A 16,919-nucleotide genomic window follows, 5' to 3' on the forward strand; every position below is an offset into this window, starting at 1 on the left:
AGTTCGAGCCCTACATCAGGCTCTGTGCTGACAGCTCAGAGCCTGGAGTGTGCTTCTGATTCCATGTCTCCCTCTCTCTCTGCTCCTACCCCATTCATGCTCTGTCTTTCTCTAGCTCACTCTCTCAAAAATAAAAAGTGAATAAACATTTAAAAAATTAATAAATAAATAAGATAGGATTAATTATACTAATACATGGGAAAACAGACACAATGTATTTGTAAATGAAAAAGGCAAATTTCAAGTAACCAGAATGTATGTCTATATGTATCTGTGTGTTTTGGATCTACCTTTACATGATATGTGCATACTGGCATATATTTGTATGTTTATACACACATTAAATATTTCTGTGTATTTACATGGGAAAAGCCAGAAGGTACACACCAAAATATTTACAATGGTTGGCTTCTTATGTGGAATAAAAATAGGGGACAAGAGACATGAAGGGTGCAGGGTAGATTAGGGAGAATTTTTATTCTACACAATTTTTTTTTTTAATAATAAACATAACTACTTAAGAAAAACATTTTAAGGAAATTAAGCCATCAAATGCTTAGTTTAAAAATTATGAAATTTGTTTTACTAGGATTACATTATCAGGTTTTCTGTGTAAGCTTACCTTGAAGGGTTCCAAGAAATACAACTACAGCTTAGCTTACATGAAATCTCATGCTGCAGAGACCACTGGCTGAGATTCATAACATCTGGTGCCTCATATATTCTTACTATACCATCTGCCGAACAGGTTGCTAACATAAGACCCATATGCTTAGGAGCAAATTTCACATCGGTAACGGATGTTCTGCTATCCACTAGGGTTGTCCTCTTAACCTGAAAAAAAAAAATTATTTATATACAAAATAAAGGATCGTACAGTGGAAAGAACATAGACTCTGAAATCACACTATTTTACTAGGTATGTAACCCTTGAAAAAGTTATTTAAAAATCACTTAGGCCTCAATTTCCTCCACAGCAAAATACCACATACACAGCCAGCAGTAAGAGTGACCTATAATTAATTATTGCCAGGGTGCCTGTGTGGCTCAGCCAGTTAAGTATCCAACTTCAACTCAGGTCATGATTTCACAGTTCGTGAGTCTGAGCCCCGCATCAGACTCTGTGGTGACAACTCAAAGCCTGGAGCCTGCTTCAAATTCTGTGTTTCCCTCTCTTTCTGCCCCTCCCCCATTCACGCTCTGTCTCTCTCTCTCTCTCTCTCAAAAATAAATAAACGTTAAAAAAAATTGGGGGGGGGGGGGGATGCCTAGGTGACTCAGTCAGTAAGCGTCTGACTTCAGCTCAGGTCATGATCTCACGGTTCATGGGTTCAAGACCTACCCTGGGCTTTGTCTTAACAGCCCAGGGCCTGGAGTCTGCCTTGGATGCTGTGTCTCCCTCTCTCTCTGCCCCTTCCCCACTCACACCCTCTCTCTCTGTCTCTCAAAAATAAACATTAAAAAAAAAAATTAAAACAAAATTTTTTTAATGTATAAAAAAAAATTTAATTATTCCCTTTAAGGTAGAAAAAAGTTGACCTTAGAAAGTCTAACTTTATTAAAAGTAGGTACTCTCCCTTAAGCAGACCAGTCACTGAACCAGAAAATGTTCAAATTTTCACATAGGTAGCTTTGTCTCACCAAGTATGCTGCAAGCAGTAAATTAAATGAATTAAGATTTTTTAACAGTAAGATGGAAGACCTGCAACTTCCATCTTTCAAGCATAAATGCCAGTTAGCCCTGTGTGGATCACCACTATCCACTTTTAAAAGAAGGCATTTATTAGAGACCAAGGGAATGGTACAAAGCTGGCATTGTGATAATTACAGAATTCCAATATGGTATGTACAAGCTACTTTCTAACATCTAGATTTCTGACAGACAATATCAACAAAATGGAGAAATCAGCACTTTAGTGTCTATGGTTACTAAAATACATTTTAAGGAGTCTCAATATTAAAAGAATATCACATAAACCCCAAAGATTGTATCTTTGCAAACTCTTGTATACAAACACCACTGAATAACCAATACCAATACAACCGCTGAAATAGTGAATGATCAATGACTAAATACAATTTACACTTGTATTACAATTTGTTTAACTAAATACAAATGAGTATACAGATATCCCCTGCTCTTCAAAGGTTTGTGTTATGCCACTTTGCTTTTGCAAAAGACCTAATTAGTACCTTTTCTCGCTAACCAAAAGAAATCTGAAGAGCATTTTTGCTTTTGCAAAAAGTGAAAACAGCTTTCAACATCTGTTTTGCAAGCCACTACCTGAAGCACCCTCAGCTTCAACAATAGCACCACCACCAGCTCCTTCCTTGGGAACTACATAGTATCTCACCATCAAACTGACATAGCTTTGAACTGTCTTTGAGCATCTGTGCTTTATCTCAATTTATGTTATGCATCCATTAGCAAAGTGTATCCTAAGGTATCAGAAAAGCCTAAGAGAAGTTATTTTTTGGTTCTGGGAATGCTCAAAATTTTTTCCATGTAAGTTAGCGGTAACTGCTTCTCCACTTTATGCCATTTCAGCTTAGAAAAGTTCTCTTAAGAATGCTCTACTTTCATATAACAGGGGAAACCTATATCTTTAACTAAGTTCAAGTAAAAACCCTATGCTACTACTTACTCCTCAAGCCAACCCACCACAGATACTGACCCATCTCAGACTGACTGCTAGAAAAATCCCTAGTATAAATTTCTCTTCTCTCCTCCCCTTAAACAGTTGTTTGCCTTAGGGAGGGCCTAGGCCAAACATAAGACCAGCCCCTCCTAACATTAAAAAAAAAATTGTAGGGGCGGGGCGCCTGGGTGGCTCAGTCGGTTAAGCATCAGACTCTCAGCTCAAGTCATGATCTCACAGTTCATGAGTTCGAGCCCTACATCCGGCTACATGCTGACAGTGAGGATCCTGCTTGGGATTCTCTCTCTCACTCTCTCTCCCCCTCCCTCACTCCCACTCTCTGTCTCTCAAAATAAACTTCAAAACAAATTTTAAAACAGGACACCTGAGTGTCTCAGTCAGTTTTGTGTCTGACTTCGGTTCAGGTCATGATCTCAGAGTTTATGGGTTTAGAGCCCCACATGGGGCTCTGTGCTTACAGCTCAGTGCCTGGAGCCTGCTTCAGATTCTGTGTCTCTCTCTCTTTCTGCCCTTCCCTGCGCATGCTCTGTCTCTCTCTCTCTCAAAAATAAATAAAACATTAAAAAAAAAATTTTTTAATGAAAAAAAAAAACTGTAGGGGCACCTGGCTGGCTCAGTTGGTAGAGTGTGTGACTCTTAATCTTGGGGTCATGAGTTCAAGCGCCACATTGGGTATAGAAATTACTTAAATAAATAAATTTTTTCAAAAAATTTATAGCATGCAAGCTACAAATCTAGAGTAACTAGAAGACTATGGTATTGCCATTAAGGAAACCCATACAGCAATGGGACAGAATAGAGTCCAGAAATAAACCCTCTATATATGGTCAATTGAGTTTCAATGAGGATGCCAAGACCACTCAAATGGGAAAGGGTGTGGTGTCTCTCCTGATCAGATGGGGGCCCCTAAATGTGGGGCAACCCTAAAGCGTGGAAGCTGGAGGCAAGGGCAGTGAAAGGATTCACCTGAGGCAGAACAAAGGAGATAGAAGTTTATCGAATAGAACACAAGGGAGTTAGGGAGAGGAGAGCAAAGCACAGGCTGTCTGCTATGAGGCAGCAGGTGGGGGCTGCATTTAAAGGAGGAAGGTAAAGGAGGTATGGGGACATATGGAACTTTCCCTTTTTTGGTAACTGTGCCTGGTTGTAAGTGGCCCATTGGTTAGTTAGGGCCTATGAACACTTTGAGGTAGGCTGCCTAATGGGCCTGTTTATATTCACCCAGGGGGTTACTGTGGGCCCTTCTGCCTTGCTTTTTACGATCCATTGCGTAAGCCTGTTGTCTAAAAGAGGCCACTACAAAGGGCAATGGGGCAGTCATTCCAATAAAAGATACTGGGAAAACTGGATATTAACATATAAAAGAATGAAGTTGGGGGAGCCTGGAAAGCTCAGTTGGTATAGCATGTGACTCTTGATCTCAGGGTCATGAGTTTGAGCCCCACGTTGGGGGTAGAGATTACTTTAAAAAAGAAGGGCGGGGGGGGGGGGTGGAGAGAATGAATGAAGTTGTACCCTTACTTTACACCATATACAAAACTTAAGTAAAAATGAACAAAAGAACTAAATGTAAGAGCTAAAAATTATAATTCTCTTAATATAAAACTTTGGGGAAAGTCTTTATGGCATTGGACTTGACAATTATTTCTTGAATATGACACAAGAAACAAAAACACAGCAAACAAAAGAAAAAAATTAACTGGACTTCATTTTGTACATCAAAGGTGACTGTCGAGAGAGAGAAGGCAACTCACAGAATGGGAGAAAATATTTGCAAATCATATATCTGAAAAGGGATTAATATCCAGAATATAAAGAACTACCACTCAACAGAAAAAAAAAAAAATTGTTTTAAATGGTCAAAGGACTTGAAAAGACATTTCCCTAAAGAAGTAAAGAATTCTGGTAACAATTCCAGTTCGGGGGTTGGGGGAGAACCCCCCCCAACACACACACACAATTCTCAGCAGTAAAGCTGTCCAAGAATTCAACTCAATTCTGACTCCATCTACCCAGAAACAGCATCAGATTCCATAGATTAAGAGTTCAATCGTGCAAGACTGCCCCCACTTCGGACACCTAAGCAGCTCTCAAACCTCAGACATTTCCCTTAATAGATTACCAATTTATTATCAAAGGATAGAACTCAGGAACAGCCTGATGGGAGAGATGCATAGAGCAAGGTATGGGGAAAGGGTAAGAAGCTTCTATGCCCTCTCCAGGCTAACCACTCTCCCCACATTTCCACAAGTTCACCAACCCCAAAACTCTCTGAACCATGTTCTCTGGGGTTTTTATGGAGATTTCATTCATTACAAGGACATGACTGATTAACACATTAGCCAATGGCAAGCGATTCAACTTCCAGCCTCTCTTACCTCCCCAGAGGCTGAGGGTGACACAGAAAGTTCTAGCCCTCTAATCACAAGGTTGGCTTCACTGGCAACCAGACCCCAACCTTAGGCACTTTCCCAAAGTCACCTCATTAACATAATAAAAGATACCTTTATCACTCTGTACACTTAGGAAATTCCAAGGGTTCTGGGAGTTGTAACTCAGGAACTGAGTTAGAAAAACCAAATATACATGAAAAATAAATTTCTTATAAATCAAGACATTGCAAGAAGATATACAAATAACCAATTAACACATAAAAATGTGTTCAACATCATTAACCATTAGGGAAATGCAAAAAAAAATGGAATTTAATAAACAAAACAGATGAACATAGGGAAAGGGAAGAAAAATAAGATAAAAACAGAGAAAGCAAATGTAAGAGACTCTTAAATACATAGAACAAACTGAGGGCTGCTGGAGGAGAGGTGGATGGGGGGATGGGCTAAATGGGTGATGGGCATTAAGGAGAGCACTTTTGGGGATGAGCAGTGGGTGCTACATGTAAGTGATGAATTACTAAATTCTACTCCTGAAACCATTATTCGACTACATCTTAACTAACTTGGAATTAAATAAAATTAAAAAAAAAAAAAAAAGGAGATGCCATTTCACACCCACTAGGATAGCTATAATGGAAAAATAAAAAAGATAGCAAACATTGGCAAGGATGTGGAAAAACTGGAACACTCCTGCATTGTTGGTAGGAGTGAAAAATGGTACAGTCATTCTGAAAATAATTTAGCAGTTTCCAAAAGTTAAAACACAGAACTACCACATGAGCCAGCAATTCTACTCTTAGGCACATACTCAAAAATATTAAAGGCAAGACTTCAGACAAATATCTACATAACAAATTTCAACAAGAAGTTAATCAAGTAAGAAGGCTGAAAGCTGTCAGCAGAAGGGAAGAGAGAAAGGGACAAAAGCAGGGAATATATTTTGTTTTGGGGAACCAACAGTTCTAACCAAGGAGACACCCAACTAGGTGTCTTACCTGATACTGATAGCCCCTTACGTGATCCAGTGTGAGCTGGACTAGACCTGAGGACAAGCAAAGAAGCCCCCAAGTTATCCTGAAGCTACTTTTAGCTCCTTATATTAAGATCTCCTATGGGCGGAGATTTCCACCATTTTTTGAACACTGATGTACACACTAGCATGTTGACATCCCAGGCATGTGCAACTCAAGTGTTTATGCAAGCTCCCTGCCCCTGTCCCCAATACACTGGATAAAACCTTCCTAACTCCACAAGGAGACAGTGCTTTGGGAGCTTTCTCTTTGTCTCCTTGTAACAAATAATAAACAGGTTTTTGCTTTCAACACTTTCTTGGGTTGTGTTGAATTTGATGCACCCCAAGTGGCAAATCCCTTGAGTTTGGTTACAGCATTTTTTACAATAGCTAAGAGGTAGGAACAACCCAACTATCAATCTACAGATAAATGGATACACCAAATGTGTCATATACACACAATGGAATGTTATTCAGCCATAACAGGAATGAAATTGACCTTTGCAACAATATGGATGGACCTTCTGCTTAGTGAATCAAGCCAGATACAGAAGGACAAATATTCTATGATTCCATTTATATGAGGTACCTAGAGCAGTCAAATTCCTAGAGACAGAAAGTAGAACAGAGGTTACCAGGGGTTGGGGAATGGAAAGAGGAGGTACTATTCAATGGTACTGACTTATGTTGGGAAAAATTAAGTTTATATACAGATATTGGTGATGTGTACGCAGCACTGTGAATGCAATTAATGCCACTGAATTGTACACTTAAGTTACCACGATAAATATTGTTACGTATACCCTACCACAATTTATAATACGCAGCAGAAAAAAAGAGTAGTATTGATAACATGCAAGCATTAATGTTGAGAGGAAGGTGGATAGGACTGGTAAACAGAGAAGGAAACACTGTTATTTATGTCCTTATAAAGGCAGAGAATATATCCAGAAAAATACACAAAAAACATGATAGTGGTTGACTCTAGGGAGCCAACTGTGTCACTAAAGGGGAGGAAATTGTCACTGTATACATTCATTTATACCTTGTGCCTAATTATCTATTAAAGAAATAAAGAAAAAAAGAAAAAACATTGGAATGGGTCTTAAAGGTAATCTACTTCAATTCCCTCACTTTACAGACATGGAACTTGACTAGTACACACATTATACTCTTATTTAAAATCAAACATCCATGCCCGGCTAGCTCAGTCGGTAGAGCATGAGACTCTTAAAATCAAACATCCAATCAGGGAAGAGCAGAGAATAGCAGAACCAGATAAAGAGCATATTTTATAAGAAAGCAAAGGTAACCACAAAGGAGAAAAAACAATATTTTAATGGATTTTTAGAGTGCACTCACTCTAGGACAATGCAAATACTGCAGATTTATCATGAAAGTTATCATTAAACAATGCCATGAGTGTTCCTGAGTACCACTTCAGGCCCAAGACAAAATTAAATAAACAAGTAGAAGAAAAACATGGAAGAGGAAAAATAGAACTGGTAAACACAGAGAAGAGTGATAACATCTTATCAAGTGCCTGAAGTGTTCTTGGAAAGACTGATATTCCTTGGAGATCATGCACCCTCCTCCCCAAAACCCCCAAAACCAACAAATGTCTCACCCAATGACTCTGTCCTCGCAGTTTATCATTTGATTCTCCTACTATTTCTTCCCACACAGCAGCTGTTCGGTCAAAAGAACAAGAAGCCAAAACCTGTCCAAATTCAGGATGGGCCCATGTCACACGCCACACAGATCCACTATGTGTCTGAGGAATTATTTAAAAAAAAAAAACAAAAATTGACTTTACTCATATTTCACACAAAGTTTTACTTGAGGAAACAACACAGATGTCTTCAATAAGAGCAGAATGCTATTCAATTTTACATTTAAATAAAAAATTAAGTTCTGAAAATTTTTAACTTTTAGAAGATATTCTCTACTTAGGATTATGGCCCTTCTGGAGTCAAGTCCTTCTAACATTTTACTAATAAAGAAAAATCCAGCTGGATAAAGTTGACCTCTTCCAGTACTAACAGAGACCTGCTTCAGAGTTTAGCCTTATCAAGCTTTAAAAAAAAGATCTACCAGTCCACCATTTTTTTTACTTGCAAATTCTCTCTACAGGAAACAGCCATCTAATAAAATAAATAAGACTAACCAAAACTGTCTGCTTCAAAAGCCTAACAATATATAGAAACTACAGCAGTAAAATGCTTAAATGACTCTGATACCTGGTTAGACAAGTAGACTATTCTAGGAAGTGAGGCAACGAGTGATAAAATACAGAGAAGCCCAAATCCTTGTATTCTGAAAAAATAATTTAAAGCTCAGTAGCGTTACCTTTATTATTTGAAAAATGTCAAATTACTATTCTTAAACACTCGTGTTGACAAAAGGAAAAAAACAGAAAGGTCTCAAAGCATTTCACATCGGAGCACCTGGGTGGCTCAGTCTCTTAAGTGTCCAACTCTTAATTTCAGCTCAGGTCAGGATCTTGAGGTTCATGAGATCAAGCCCACATCGAGCTGGGAGGACAGCATGGAGCCTGCCTGAGATTCTCTCTCTACCCCTCCCCCACTCTCTCCTCTCCTCTCTTCTCTCTCTCTCACAATAAATAAATAAACTTAAAAAAAAAAAAAAAAAAAAAAAAAAAAAAAAAAAAACCTATGGCCTGGGTGGCTCAGTCATTAAGCATCTGACTTTGTTTGGCTCAGGTCATGATCTCATGGTTCATGAGTTCAAGTCCCACATCAGGTGAGCTTGAGCCCCACTTCAGGTAAAACACGAGCCCAGGTGAGCCCCACTTCTTTCTTTCTCTCTCTCTGAAAGAAAGAAAGAAAGAAAGAAAGAAAGAAAGAAAGAAAGAAAGAATTTCACATGGACAGAATTTTGTTTGTTCTTTCCAGTAAAAATACAGTATAACAACAAGCATCAGTCCACCAATTATGTTTATAAAATTTGTTTCATGCTTCTGTATATCTAACACTTTCACACTTAATAATCTCAGAACACTTTCATAATCGTGTAACTTCCACATGGTAAATATGTCATTCAAAGGTAAACTTTGCACTCTTATTTTTTATCCTTTTTTTGGTCTGGTCTTTTTTGTTTCACTTTTAATTATTATTTATATAAGCTACTAGTTAAAGAATACACAAGACCAGTGAGACTCTGTTAAATATTAGATTGCCAGTAAAGCACAACCTACCTAAAAACTAAAGATTACAAAGAGATGTTCATCACAATAAAAAGGAAACAACTTATACCAGCTATCACAAGTTGAACAAAAACAGGGTATATTTATTGGTATATTCATGTTTTACTGCTACATTTATGTTTTTAAACAAGCTTTAAAAACATACCAAAATATTTATGAAATATGTTGTTAAATTAAAAGGCAAGAAATGGAGGTTTCTTTTTTAGAGTGATAGTTTTGGAAATGGGTAAAGGCGGTAGTTGTACCAAAATTGTGAATGTAGTAAACGCCGTTGTATTGTGTATGAAGGATCAAACTACTGAATTCACAACATGAATGAACCTCAAAGAAAAGGGAAAGTAGCTAGACACAAATAACTACATATTGTAGAATTCCATTTATATGAAATGTCTAGAAAAAGTAAAACTACAGAGACAGAAAACACTTCAGTGGTTGCCTAGGGCCTGGGTACAGAATGGGAATTGACCCCAAACAGCCACAAGGGAAGTTTCAGGGCCATGCAAGTGTACATAGAAATTTACTAAAATTCGTTGAACTACACATTTAAAACTGATGACTCTAGCGGTATGTAAAATTCTACCTGAATAAAGCTGAAAACAGAAATTGTACAAAATATCACAACTATTAAAAATATGCAAAAGAACAGATAAGTAATAAATACTAAAACACTAAAAATAGTTATGTTAGAATGCTATGAAATTGTACGTTTTCCTACTCTCAAATTTTCTGAAGTATATTTTTGATACTTTAGCAGTTAAAATCAAAATATTTTAGGAAAAGTATACATTTTATAATTCTCTCCAGAAGAATAGCAAGTCACTGACGCTACCAAATAAATAGTAACCATCTCAATTTTTTTTTTTAAAATCACTAAAAATACTAACCTTCCAACTAGCAGTACAATGCCAATCCCCATTTTCACTTTTATCCCAGACCTGTAAGAAAATAAGACATATTTTATGCAAAATATTCCTATAAACATGACAAACATAAAGAGTGAATCAGTATTAAGGCAAAAGAAATGAACATAAATTCACAAAATAATACAACCAGTAAGTAAACATTCATTCATTCATTCATTCATTCAGATGTTTATTAAGAACCTGAGAGGGGGGCGGGGGGGGGGCGCCTGGGTGGCTCGGTCAGTTAAGCATCCAACTCTTGATTTTGGCTCAGGTCATGATCTCACGGTTCATCAGATCGAGCCCCACATCTGGCTCTTCACTGACTGTGAGGAGCCTGCTTGGGATTCTGTCTCTCCTCTCTCTGTTCCTCCCCTGCTCATGCTCTCTCTCTCTTTTTCTCTCTCTAAATAAACAAACATTAAAATAAAAGGACCTGCAGAGTGCCAGGCACCAGGCTGAGCAGGAGGGGGTCAAGGAATCTGTGCTCTCATAGGTAACAGAGACAACTACAGTTACAATCAAGTCTTGTTATCGTAGTAGTTGTGTTCTACAATGTTGCTGTGAACACTGAACCAGTAAATACTAAACCACTGCTCTCAGGGGAAATATTTGTCAACTAATCAATACATAATCTCGTTTCATGTATGTATCTATTTAAAGACACTTCTTTAGTGGATATTATTGATTCATTAACACTGAAATCAGAGCCAGCAGCAACTCATGGCAGAGTGAAACTTTCCTAACACACATATTTTCTCTGCAGGGCATATTACAGCCTTCTTGCACCTAAGATCACTAGGCACCCCTTCAGCACTATATATACTTGGGGACAATTTTAGACAGTGAAATCACCAACAAAAAAACAAAAATGTGAAAAATGTGGCACAAAATAGACAATGATAAGGACACTTGTGGGGCCCCTGGGTGGCTCAGTCAGTTAACCTCCTAACTCTGGATTTTGGCTCAGGTTATGATCTCATAGTTCACAAGCTCAAGTGCTACATCAGGCTCTGCGCTGACAGTGCAGAGCCTGCTTGGGATTCTCTCTCTCCCTCTCTCTCTTTCAAAAAAACAAAAGACTTGTTTACAGTATGAGAGTCCAAATAAAAGTGTCACTGCAGCAACTTCTTATTCAACATGTCTCCAGAGGCAAGGGAAACCAAAGCAAAAATGAACTATTGGGACCTCATCAAAATAAAAACTTCTGCACAGCAAAGGAAACAATCAGCAAAACTAAAAGGCAACTGACGGAATGGGAGAAGATATTTGCAAACGACATATCAGATAAAGGGTTAGTATCCAAAATTTATAAAGAACTTCTCAAACTCAACACCCAAAAAACAAATAATCCAGTGAAGAAATGGGTAAAAGACATGAACAGACACTTCTTCAAAGAAGACATCCAGATGACTAACAGACACATGAAAAACTCAATATCGCTCATCATCAGGGAAATACAAATTAAAACCACAATGAGATACCACCTCACACCAGTCAGAATAACTAAAATGAATAACTCTGGCAACATCAGATGTTGGCAAGGATGCAAAGAAAGAGGATCTCTTTTGCACTGCTGGTGGGAATGCAAACTGGTGCAGCCACTCTGGAAAACAGTATGGAGGTTACTCAAAAATAAAAAATGGAACTACCCTACAACCCAGCAATAACACTACTAGGTATTTATCCAAGGGATACAGGTATGCCGTTTCAAAGAGGCACATGCACCCCAATGTTTACAGCAGTGTTATCAACAATAGCCAAAGTATGGAAAGAGCCCAAATGTCCATCAATGGATGAATGGATAAAGAAGATGTGGTGTATACACACACACACACACACACACACACACACACACACACACACACAATGGAGTACCACACGGAAATCAAAAAGAATGAAGTCTTGCCATTTGCAACTATGTGGATGGAGCTAGAGGGTATTATGCTAAGTGAAATTAGAGAAAGACAACTATCATATGACTTCACACATATGAGGTATTTAAGATGAACAGAAGGGAAGGGAAGCAAAAATAACATAAAAACAGGGAGGGGATCAAAACATAAGAGACTCTTAAATGTAGGGAACAAACACGGTTGCTGGAGGGATTGTGGGAGGGGGGATGGGCTAAATGGGTAAGGGGCATTAAGGAAGACACTTGTTGGGATGAGCACTGGGTGTTATACATAGGGGATGAATCACTGGAATCTACTCCTGAAATCATTATTCATTATTACACTACATGCTAACTTGGATATAAATTTAAAATAAGTAAATAAAATAAAACAAAATAAAATAGAAAGCAGTGTCACCCTGTTTAACCTCAGTTGGGAACATGCACACCGGGCAACTCCAATTTTTTGCTACTCTGCTCATGTCAAGCAAATAACTGAGAATATTGATTTTGGGGTCACAAATAAATTGTAAAGAGTAGGTGAACTCACAAATACACAATTGGCTAATAATGAGGACCAACTGTTTATGTAACAAACAAAAGCAAAATACTTAATCTTACTATCAACAAAAAATATAGATTATAACAAGACAACATTTTAACCTCTTAAAAAATGAAATGATAAACTCCTCAAAAAACTAAAAATAGAATTACCACATGATCCAGCAATTCCATTTCTGGGTATATACCCAAAAGAGTTGAAAGCAGGTTCTCCAAGAGGTATGTGCATACCCATATTTATAGCAGAATTATCCACAACAGCAAAAAACATAGGAGCAACCCAAGTCCACTGACAGATAAATGTTAAGCAAAATGTGTTATTTACAATACATATAATGTAATATTCAACCTTAAAAAGGAAGAAAATTCCAGCACATGCTCCAACATGTGCAAACTTCAAAGACACTATGCTAAGTGAAATAATCCAGTCACAAAAAGGACAAATACTGTAGGACTCCACTTATATGAGGTACCTAGTCAAATTCATAGACAGAAAGTACAATGGGGGTAGTAGCTAGGGTGTGAGGACAGGGAGAATGGGAAGTTATAATTTAATGGGTACAAAGTTTCAATTTTGCAAAATGAAAAAGTTCTGTAGATAGATGGTGGTGATGATTGCACAGATATGAATGTACTTAATACCACTGAACTATAAACACTTAAATATGGTTATGACAGTAAATTTTACGTGTATCTTACCACAATTTTAAAAATTAGAGAAAAAATGTTAGTAATTCCTGACATGGACAATTATCCTATCAAATCAGTACTTTAACTGTAAAATTGTATAACCTTCAAAAAGACAATCTGCCAATTATTCACAAAAGCTTTTAAAATATTCACTAATTTCTCTACTTGAATTAGGCTAAGGAAATCATTCAAAACACAAAAAGCTTAAAGTAATGAAGATTTCCATTGCAATACTACTTCCAACAAACAAAACCTACAAACGGAAAGATTTAGAGATTCAGTAACAAGTGGATGAGGAAAAAAAATCTATGACCTATTCAGTTAACAGACATTAATTACTGCAATATTCAACAACAGGTGGATAGATGAATGTCTAAAGAAAATGTGTACACATACAACAAAATTATCATTCAATCTTAATGAAATTACAATACATACTACAAATATGGATGAACCTTGAAAACATCATGGTAAGTGAAATGAACCAAACACAAAAGGGCAAATATTATATGGTTACATTTATATGAGATACCCAGCATAGTCAAATTTATAAAGAAAGAGTATTAGAGGGGCACCTGGGTGGCTCAGGCAGTTGGGCTTCTGACTCTTAATTTCGGCCCAAGTCATGCTCTCAGGGGTCATGAGATCGATCCCCATGTCCAGTTCTATGCTGAGCATGGAGCCTACTTGGGATTCTCTCTCTCTCTCTCTCTCTCTCTCTCTCTGCTCCTCTCCCACTTGTTCTCTCTCTCAAAATAAATAAGTAAACATTAAACAAAAAAAAAAAAAAAAAAGGAACAGTATTAGAAGTGACCAGGGACTGGGGCAGGGTAGAAAAAGGAGTTATTGAGTAGAGTTTTTACTTTAGAATGATGAAAAAGTTCCAGAGATGTATAGTGGTGACGGCTGCACAACATGAATGTTATGCTTAAGGCCACTGAACTGTAATGTAGATCTAAAGATGGTTAGCTTACCACAATAAAAAAAAAAAAAAAAAAAAAATTAAGTGATTTTAAACCTTTTAGGAATTAGAACGCTATAGTTATTCCATGTATTTGGTGACACCACTTTTTCGAAAGGGAACACCAGCTGTAATTCATCATTGAGGGATCACTGGTATCAAACTTGACTCATGTGAAAGGCAAGTAATAAAAACTATCCTTCAGATTTTCAGTTATTTTGGAGTTGTCGAAAATGCAAATAATCCGAACTCCAGCTTTCATCTGCAAGTCTATTGTCGTTAACGCTATAATAATCTCTAAAGTTCTTAAATCCCAAAGACCATCCTCTTATCACAGAAAATTCTGGTCAAAGTAGTGCAGACATTTACATGAACTTTATGAAACAAGCACTCCATTTCTTTAATAGCAAGTAGAGAACTTCACTGGATATAAATGGATTTGTTTCCCATATGAACGCAAGGAGAGAACAATCTCAAGATGAGCAACAAGCTCATCACAGCACTTGAGACAACACGTTGAACCGACTGCATTACAGGTGGCGAGGCAAAGGCCTCTGGCTGAACCGGTGTGGTAACAGGACAAGTACTCCCCCACCCGCGCAGTCTGACAAACCCTTCTCGAAGACTAAGCCGAATCTCTAGCTCTCGCCCACAATGACCCAAACCTGCAGGAGTTAGAACCCGCGTGATGCCCAGGGCCCCACTGGCGGGAGCGCGCACGTGGCTAAGACGCCTGCCCGCCCTCCCCCCCGCGCAAGCGCAGAGCAGAGTGAGCGCGGGGGAGCGTCTGTGACCCCACAATACTGGGGCAAGCACGGCGGAGCAGCCCAGCCGCCCACACTCCTTGGGCTCCAGACCTCGTGTCCAGCGGCGTGCCTCAAAATCCGAGGTAGTCCCCTTTCCACGCGCCGTTCCCTCCGCTCTAACAGCGGGTCATGCAAGTCCCCACTCCCCCTCCTTCTGGGCTCGGCCCCACCCAAAAGCTCCGCGCGCACCTTGACGCTCTGGTCACTGGAGCAGGTAGCCATTCGTCGCCCGTGGAAGTCGAAAGAGACATCATGGATGAGATCCTTATGGTCCGCCGCAATACTGCGCGCCACAAACATGGCTTCCGCCGGGCCCGCGCCTGCTCCGTCTGCCCCTCCCACCTCCGAAGAGGGCGGCCGCGGCAGCGCGCGGACCGCAGCCCACCAGGACCACGCCGCCGCCGGGGCGCGCACAGCGCGAGCCACCCGCGCCCCAGCGCCGTGCCCCACCCCTTTGCCCGTCATGCCCCGCGAGGCCAGGGCGAGGACGACTGCGCCTGCGTTTCCTGAAAGAGTCTAACCGCGGCAAGGGCTTAGGAGAGAGTGGCCTTTCCTTAGCTGTAATGAAAATTAAAGGAATTCATTGTTGAAGTATAATAATTGGGAAAAGTAAGAAAATTAGAAACACCATCTACAGTCCTGGGCCCTGAGTCAGTATTGGTCAGCGTCATTCCCCACCGCCCTCAAACAAGGGCTGAGTGCTCGGAAGAAGTGGAGAAGAAAAGGAAATTTGCTGGGACAACTAAGGAGCAATGAAGGGTGGAGAGTCACCAGAGGAGTACAGGCTCAGCCGAAAAGTAAAGACCGGGGGAATGGGATTGACAGGGAAAAACTGGGGGGTTATGGAGGTGGAAGAGCAGGTGTGAGGGACAGAAAAGGGAAGGATCCGAAGTCAAAATGTTTAAAGATTTCACAGGTAGAACAGGCTTGGTAGTGTCAAGAATCAAGATGTGGGCAGTGAGATACTAGAAATTAGAAAGTTCTTCATAAAGAGGGGAGCCTGGGTGGCTCAGTGGAGTAAGCATTGGACTCTTGCTTTTGGCTCAGGTCCTGATCTCAGGGTTGTGGGATGGATCCCCACAGTTGGGCCATTGGGTTCCGGCTGGACTTGGAGCTTGCTTAGGATTCTGTCTCTTTCTCTGCCTGTCTCTCTCTCTCTCTCAAAAAAAAAAAAAAAAAAATTCTTCATGAATGTATATTCATGAAGAAACTAGAAAGTTGAAGTCATCTAGGAAAATGAATGGCAGGATCCGAAATGAACTGAAAGACTGGGGAACCTGCAGCCAGAGTTCCCAATAAAGAAATAAGTCAAACAAGAGAAAAAAAACAACAACAACAACAACAACAACAACAACAAAAAACCTGAGAAGAGGCCAGTGAAGAAGAGCCCTCAAATCAAAGATTCTGTCAAACCCAGGAAGTAGAGGGATGCAAATTTCCCTTGCCTAGCTGAAAATAGTGCATTCCAATGAAACCTTTTCTAAGCTGAAATGGCATGAAGGGAAGAACCAATTACCATAAATGTACATGGAAGGTTTTTTTTGAGAGTTCCCAGACTCAATAAGTGACATAGGCTTTTCTGATACCTTACCACACATCTTGTTAATGGATACACAAGTCAGCATAAGGCACAAATGCTCACAGGCACAGTTCACAGGTCTGGCTGCTTGACGCTCAGATGCTGTGTAATTCCTAGGGAAGGAGCTTGGCAGCGCCACTGATGCTCACCTTTAATGCCACTTCTAAAACAGCCAGCTGCAAAATTAACACTGATAGTTTTGCTCTTCACCGCTTTCTGAAAAGTGAAAAAC

The 16,919-nt window shown here is 39.3% G+C and overlaps 1 protein-coding gene across 2 annotated transcripts in view; it reads right to left on the bottom strand.

Moving 5' to 3' along the window:
• SEH1L (SEH1 like nucleoporin) overlaps positions 1-15,503 on the bottom strand; it is a 32,923-nt gene extending 17,420 nt beyond the window's left edge. The window contains exons 1-4 of one of the 2 annotated variants that reach the window (XM_060613179.3): positions 15,298-15,503; positions 10,179-10,229; positions 7,696-7,842; positions 623-834 (exon numbers count right to left, since the gene is read on the bottom strand). In XM_060613179.3, coding sequence (XP_060469162.3) covers positions 623-834; positions 7,696-7,842; positions 10,179-10,229; positions 15,298-15,408 — 521 coding nt within the window. In that variant the 5' untranslated portion in view covers positions 15,409-15,503. The remainder of the gene's footprint in view (positions 1-622; positions 835-7,695; positions 7,843-10,178; positions 10,230-15,297) is intronic. The other variant, XM_060613181.3, reaches the window with a different exon arrangement.
• Positions 15,504-16,919: the final 1,416 nt, after the last annotated feature.

Source organism: Panthera onca, chromosome D3 (genome assembly GCF_046562875.1).
Source record: "Panthera onca isolate mPanOnc1 chromosome D3, mPanOnc1 haplotype 2, whole genome shotgun sequence".
Classification (NCBI taxonomy): domain Eukaryota; kingdom Metazoa; phylum Chordata; class Mammalia; order Carnivora; family Felidae; genus Panthera; species Panthera onca.